Source organism: Dipodomys ordii, unplaced genomic scaffold, assembly GCF_000151885.1.
Source record: "Dipodomys ordii isolate 6190 unplaced genomic scaffold, Dord_2.0 Scaffold107, whole genome shotgun sequence".
Classification (NCBI taxonomy): domain Eukaryota; kingdom Metazoa; phylum Chordata; class Mammalia; order Rodentia; family Heteromyidae; genus Dipodomys; species Dipodomys ordii.
The window spans coordinates 1,790,107-1,797,601 of NW_012267323.1; the positions used below are offsets into that span (position 1 = coordinate 1,790,107).

The 7,495-nt window shown below is 46.6% G+C and overlaps 1 protein-coding gene across 3 annotated transcripts in view; it reads left to right on the forward strand.

The window, feature by feature from the left end:
• The window catches only part of Pik3r4 (phosphoinositide-3-kinase, regulatory subunit 4), a 56,644-nt gene that overhangs the window by 11,815 nt on the left and 37,334 nt on the right, over positions 1-7,495 (forward strand). For all 3 annotated transcript variants that reach the window (XM_013028216.1, XM_013028217.1, XM_013028215.1), the window contains exons 5-7: positions 2,085-2,219; positions 5,040-5,261; positions 6,200-6,373. In XM_013028216.1, the coding sequence (XP_012883670.1) occupies positions 2,085-2,219; positions 5,040-5,261; positions 6,200-6,373 (531 nt within the window). The remainder of the gene's footprint in view (positions 1-2,084; positions 2,220-5,039; positions 5,262-6,199; positions 6,374-7,495) is intronic.

The following is a 7,495-nucleotide window of genomic DNA, read 5'->3' on the forward strand; positions in this document are numbered from 1 at the left end:
ACAGTGCCACTTCCAGCTTTTTTCTTTTTGCTTATGTGGTGCTGAGGAATCAAATCCAGGGCCTCAGGCATGCAAGGCAAGGGCTCTACCACTGAGCCACCTTTCCAGCCCAGATGCATCAGATTTTTATCACAAGCATATTTATAATCGACAAATATAAATGATTGAGCCAGACAAAATAATGTAACAGTTTTTAAAAACAAGTGGCTTAGTGGTAGAGTGCTTGCTTGCACACATGAAGCCTTGGGTTCAGTTACTCAGTATCATATATGCAGAAAAAGCTGGAAGTGGTGCTGTGACTTAATTGTCAAGCTCTAGCCTTGAGCCAGAGAAGCTCACGGACAGTGCCCAGGCTCAGAGTTCAAGCCCTGAGACTAGCAAAAAATAAAGTTTATTTTTATGTTTATGTACGTGTGTGTGTGTGTATGTGTTGGGACTTGAACTCTATCACTTAAATCATAGATCCAATTCTGCTTTTTAAAAAATATATATGTATTTTAATTATTGAGGTGTTACAGAGAGGGCTTACAATTTCATAAGTAATGAGTATAATTCTTCCTGGACAATGTCTGTGACTCCTTCGTTTGCTCTCCCACTGGACCCCCCCCCTCCCTAATTGGAGATAAAGAGTCTCCCGGACTTTCCTGCTCCCACTGGTTTCAAACCACGATCCTCAGATCTCAGCCTCCTAGGTAGCTTGGATGACAAGCCTGGAGCCACCTGCGCCGGCTAAGCTGTGCCTCTTACTAGACTCTGAGGACCCTCCTTCAGGCTCAGTGCATCTTACCTGTTTTCAGTTGTGTTAAATAAGTTCTGATGTGTCAGCGTTCCATGATCACGGACATCCAGTTTCCACTAGCCAGCGTGGAAGTAATAGCGTCTGCTACACAGTACTGCTGCTAGGCCTGTTGTGGTATCTTCCAAGTTAATCTTGCAACCACCTTGAGTAAGAACTGTTACATTATCTGTACCTTGAAGGTTAGGAAAGGCCAAATAATTTAACCCACTGGTGTGTGGTCTGGTTCTCATCCCTTAGCACTGCTAGACTAGACCTGAGCTTTGAAGCAGTCCATTTGCTTTGGTTTCCTGGGCCTTTGTAGTGAGCACCCACAACCCACTATCCATGCCTGTGCACCCCGCCCCCCCCCCAAGTGTTCTGTCTTGGGCTAGCGCATGATGAAGCAGCCTCTACACAGGTTCAACAGACTGAACCTGTGTGATTAAGCGTGACTAAATCATACATGGCAATAGAAAAGTTTAGAACCAGATTTTATTTTTCCTTTACAGTGTTCTCTTTCATGACAGATATAGAATCATATCTTGTGTAAAGAGAACTTTCAAGTGTATATGTCTAGAGATTCACATGGAGAAGTAAGCATAGATTGTGAAAACTGGCAGTTTGGAGATTATGGCAGGCAGAGAAATGAGGTTAATTATTAGCAATCTGACTAAATGCTAACATGAAAGTCCTACTTTCCCCCCATGATTATTCTGTCTGTAAGGATTTAGGGAGCCAGGCACCAGTGGCTCACGCCTATCATCCTAGCTGCTCAGGAGGCTGAGATCTGAGGATCCTGGTTCAAATCCAGCCTGGGCAGGAAAGTCTATGAGACTCTTATCTCCAATAAACCACCAGAAAACTGGAACTGACACTGGCATAACCGGTAGAGCTCTTGCTTGAGCTGAAGAGCTGAGGGGCAGCACCCAAGGCCCAAAGTTCAAGTCCCACAACTGACAAAAAAAAAAAAGATTTAGGGAGTATGGTCATAGTAGTACATGCCTGTAATCTCAGCACTTGGGAGGCAGCAGAAGGAGGATCTCAAGTTCAAGGCCCATTTGAGCTTCATAAAGAAACTCCCTCAAAAGAAAAGAGAGGTTGGAGGTGTGGCTCATAGCATCAGGTATTGAGTTTGAGTTCTGGTCTCAGACTTAGAAAAAGAAAAGAAAGAAGAGAAAACCCTAAAATCAAAAGCCACCACCACCAGCAACAAACCAAACCCAAAATGAGTCAGGGGGAAAAGTTACAAGTATGATGAAAAGTCAACAATGACATACAATTTTTTTTTTTTTTTAAATCTTAACAGAAAACATAGCTCTGCTGGCGGAGACGGCTCTGAGATTCCTGGAATTGGTACAGCTGAAAAACCTCAACATGGAAAATGACCCTAACAGCGAAGAAATGGATGAAGTTTCCCACCCGGAAGGGAACTATGACACAGGTGTGGTACTTTTCTGTTCATTTAGGAAGCATTCCTAATGCTTACTTGCAAAAACATGATTTGTAGTTTTCACCTAAAGTACAGGAGTACTAGCTACTTAGAGAGCAAGGGTCGGTGCTGTCTGACCTTTCTCACTTCACCTCACCTACTGTTTATCTAGGTGGAAAATGACCAGCTTGGCCACAAAGATTCCAGACTTCCATTTCTTTTCCCTCCCACGCAGAATTGATTGGTACAAACCGTAAAGCCAGCAGAAATGTATAATCTCATGCAAAGTACAAACGTCATTGCTAAAGAAGCTAAACCCTTTCTCTTTATGTGATTTTGAGTATTCTCAGTCATAAGCTGTGGTGATAAATTCATTCAGCTCTCCATCTTTATTTTATTGTCGGTCGTGGGGCTTGAACCCTGGGCTTGGGTGCTGTCCCTGCACTCTTCAGCTCAAGGCGAGTGCTCTACCACTTGAGCCACAGCGCCACTTCCGGTTTTCCAGTGGTTTATCGGAGACAAGAGTCTCTCCGACTTTCCTGCCCGGGCTGGCTTTGAACCGCGATCCTCAGATCTCAGCCTCCTGAGTAGCTAGGATGACAGGCATGAGCCACCGGTGCCCAGCTCTCCATCTTTAGACCATAAAGCTTTTAGTTAGCATCTATGGAGTGAAGGAAAGCAGCATCCTTAAGTCTGTTTCAGGATAGTTATTTTCTAGCTAGAAAATACTAAGAAAAGGCCAGTTTATAAATTTTTGTGCTGCAGACCATTGTAATAGCAATTATACCTTTGTATAATTATAGATAATGAACTTAGATATTAAAAGTTTTTTTTGGGGTGGGGCATCATTGAACTCAGGGCCTGTGTGCTTTCCCTGAGCTTTTCTGCTTACAGCTAGCTAGTGCTTTACTACTTGAACCACAGCGCCTCTTCCCACTTATGGTGGTTAACTGGAGGTCAAAGACTCATGGACTTTTCTGCCTGGGCTGGCTTTGAACTGGGATCCTTAGATCTTAGCCTCTTGAGTAGATAGGATGACAGGTCTGAGCCACCAGTGCCTGGCTAGATATGAAAAGTTTTTTTGTTTTTTTTTTTTTGCCAGTCCTGGGGCTTGAACTCAGGGCCTGGGCCCTGTCCGTGAGCTTCTTTAGCTCAAGGCTAGCACTCTACCACTTGAGTCACAGCGCCACTTTGACCTTTTCTGTGTATGTGGTGCTGAGGAATGGAACCCAGGGCTTCATGCGTGCTAGGCGAGCGCTCTGCCACCGAGCCACCTTCCCAGCCCCTAGATAGCGGAACTTTTGAGGAGTGAATCTGGTTTAAATGTGGATGTGAGCACATAATACTGCACGTCAGCGCAGCAGCCACCTTTCGCCTGGATGGTAGCTGGGTGGCGCAGGGGCCTCTGCCTTCTCTCATTTCCTCCTTACACATGTGCTCTGCACCAGGCACTGACCCGCCAACGCCAGGCACCAGAGAAATGGTGCTCCGTGAACCAGAACGGCCTGTGCCCTTGACCTTCCGGTTCAGTAAGGGAAGGTCAGCTAAGTCAATACAGGAGAAGGCTGGTGAGAAGGCCAAGCAGATCCAAGAAAGCCTGGACAGGCCTGGAAGGGTATTTTATGGATTTCTCAAATGTAATCAACTTGTTATTTATTTATTTATTTTTCCTGTCATGGAGCTTGAACTCAGGGCCTAGGCACTATCTCTGAGCTTCTTTGGCTCAAGGTTAGCGCTCTACCACTTGAGCCACAGCACCACTTCAGGCTTTTTTTCTGTTTATGTGGTACTGAGGAATGGAACCCGGGGCTTCACAGCTGCTAGGCAAGCACTCTACCACTGAGCCACCTTCCCAGCCCAGTCAACCTACTTGTAAAAAATGCTTTCCCAGCCGGGTGCCGGTGGCTCACCCCTGTAATCCTAGCTACTCAGGAGGCTGAAATCTGAGGATCACAGTTCAAAGCCGGCCCAGACAAGAAAGTCCGTGAGACTCTAATCGCCCATAAACCACTCAGAAAACTGGAAATGGTGCTGTGGCTCAAGTGGTAGAGTGCTCGCCTTGAGCTGAAGAGCTGAGGGACAGTGCTCAGGCCCAGAGTTCAAGCCCCACAACCGACCACAAAGAACAACAACAACAAAAATGCTTTCCCTGCTGGATGTGATGTAATCCTGGCCACATGGGAGGCATGGGCAGGAGGCTGTCTCTCTAAGGCTGGCCCCTGGGAAAAAAGTACCTGAAACAAAGAGGACCGGGAATGTGGCCCAAGAGGTAGAGCACCTACTAGCACTTACTAGTGCAAGGCCCTGAGCTCAAACTCTAGCACCACCACCACAAAATGATAATAATTAATAATAAAGCTTTCTGAAAGTTTGCTCAGTGCAGTCTTATATCCTGAGCCAGCCTGGTATTTACATGGATTTTTTTGGGGGTGGGGGGGGATTTCGTGATCCTCTGCTGCCTCCTAACTCTCTTCATCATCAGCCCTGTTTAAATAGTGAGCTGGGAGCCATGCTGGTGGCGTCTTGGTAGGATATGTCAGTTTACGTTTCATCCCCCCCTCAGAGCTTCCAGTGGGAAGTATCTTAGGGGGTGCAGACTTCATGTGCTGCCTTCTGTGATCCCTTTTGTTACCCTATGGGCTGGGCACATCTGTAATCCCAGCATTCCAGCAGTTCAAGGCCAGCATGAGCTACAAAAGAAGACCCTACCTTTAACTGAAACAGAATAAAGGGAAGAGTGAGGGCCGGGGAGGGGAGAGGGAGGGAGGAGGGAGATTGGACCCTGTGTGTATGAGGAAAATAGATCTTGATCTTTCTTGTTTGTTTTTAAAGAACTCCAAGCCTTACATGAAATGGTCCAACAGAAAGTTGTCACTTTGTTAAGCGACCCTGAAAACATCGTGAAGCAGACTTTGATGGAGAACGGAATAACGCGGCTGTGTGTGTTCTTCGGACGGCAGAAGGCCAACGACGTCCTGCTCTCCCACATGATCACCTTCCTGAACGACAAGAACGACTGGCAGCTGCGGGGGGCGTTCTTTGACAGCATCGTGGGTAGGCGTCCTGGTCAGCTCCCCCCGCAAGGGCACTGCCCTGGTCAGCTTCCCCCGCAAGGGCACTGCCCGCCCAGTCTGGAAGATACAGACGGGGAAGGATGTGATCACATTTCCTTAACAATGAAGCGAGTTCTTGTCATTCAGTGTGTCATTGTATCGCTTTTGGATGATGTATTTTAGCTGATCAAGGTTCATTAATCTTGGTTCATTGGAAGAAATAGAATGTGGTCATTAAAAACTTACATTTTAAGAGCAATGACCTCTGAGGGACTAGAATGACATAGTTTTAAAGTAACTAAAGAAAGGTTTTTTTTTTTTTTTTAGTGTTGTTGTTGTTTGCCTGTCCTGGGTCTTGAACTCTGGGCCTGGGTCCTGTCCCTGATCTTTTTTTTTGAGCTCAAAGCTAGTGCTCTATGACTTGAGCCACAGCTCCACTTCCAACTTTTTGATGGTTAATTGGAGGTAAGAGTCTCACTGGCTGGCTTTGAACTGAGATCTTTAAGGTTTCAGCCTACTGAGTGGCTGGGATTACAGACATGAGCCAGAGCACCCTGAAGGAAGGAAGTTCTAAGTCTACCTGCAGTGTGGCTTCCAGTCGCATAGGTGGGCAGAAGCTGAATCTTTATTAAGAGGCTGGAAGATCCTACACAAACAGTGATCACATTCTTGCCTCCACTGCTGGCTTGTGTTTTCCTCTCTGAATGTTCTTAGAATCTGTTGTTTTGTTTTGTTTCCCCTTAGAGCCCCCAGAATTTGCCCGATGGGCTTTGGTGCAGGTCTTGTTTCCTTTGTTTTATCTAGCTGGGCAGGAAGTGCAGTGTTCTTTCCCCAGGTTGTGGGTCTGTCGGTCTGTCCGGCTCTGGCTCATTGCAGCGTTTCCCTCCATGTGTATTTCCAGGTACAGAAAACTCAGGTGACGTTGCTTTTCCTTCTCAGGCGTCGCTGCCTACGTTGGCTGGCAAAGCTCGTCGATCCTGAAGCCTCTCCTGCAGCAAGGCCTCAGCGACGCAGAAGAATTTGTGATCGTGAAAGCGCTCAATGCCCTCACCTGTATGTGCCAGCTGGGGCTGCTGCAGAAACCCCACGTCTATGAATTTGCCAGTGACATCGGTCAGTTTCTGTCTGGGAAAGGTAGCAGGGGAACATGAGCGCGCAGGAATTAACGGGGTGAAATGTCTACATCCTACTTTGTTATTCTGGCACCTCGACTGGTCGCGCGCGCGCGTGTGTGTGTGTGTGTGTGTGTGTAAGAGAAACAGACTTGGCTGGGCTGCCTGCTGAGGGTGGAAAATAGTGATTTGTGGTGGTGGTGGTGGTGGTGGTCGTCCTGGGGTTTGAACTCAGGGCTCGGGAGCTGTCCCTGAGCCTCTTCATGCTCCAGGGGAGCCCTCTAACACTTGAGCCACACCACCACGTTTGGCTTTCTTGAGTAATCTAGTGAAGATAAGAGTCTCACAGACTTTCTGCCCTGGCTAGCTTCGATGTGATCCTCAGATCTCAGCCTCCTGAATAGTTAGGATGGCAGGCGTGAGCCACTGACGCCTGGTTGGCGGTGTTGTATTTTTAGCTGTTGTCTTTGTGAGCCTTGGGGGAAAACTTGATCCGTTTTTTTTTTTTTTAATTTTTATTTTTTTATTGTGAAAATACTGTACAGAGGGGTTACAATTACATGGGCAAGATAATGAGTACATTTCTTACCAAGCATTGTAGCCTCCTCCAGTTTTTTTTATTTTTTGTCAGTTGAGGGTCTTGAAATCTGGGCCTGGGTGCTGTCCCTGATCTCTTCAGCTCAAGACTAGCACTCTACCCACAGCGCCACTTCCAGCCTTTTCTGTTTGTGTGGTGCTGAGGAATTGAACCCAGGGCCTCATGCATGTGAGGCATGCCCTCTCCCCCTGAGCCCCCTTCCCAACCTTTTTTTTTTTTTTTTTTTGCTGGCATTGTTGGTCATGGGGCTTGAACTCTGGGCCAGACGCTCTCCCTGAGCCTCTTTCTGCTCAAAGTGATCTATCTTCTCAGCCTCCTGAGAAACTAGGATGACAGGCATGAGCCACTGGAGCCCAACAAAGCTGCTGATTTTTTTGCTGATTTTGGAACCTACTCCATTTCCAAAGTTGTTTATCAGATCTGAAAATTCTTTGTTGGAATCTGGAGGCCAGTTAAACATAGGAGTGTAGCATCTGAAAAGAGAGATAACTTGATTTCTTTCTTTTTTTATTCTTTTTTTTTTTT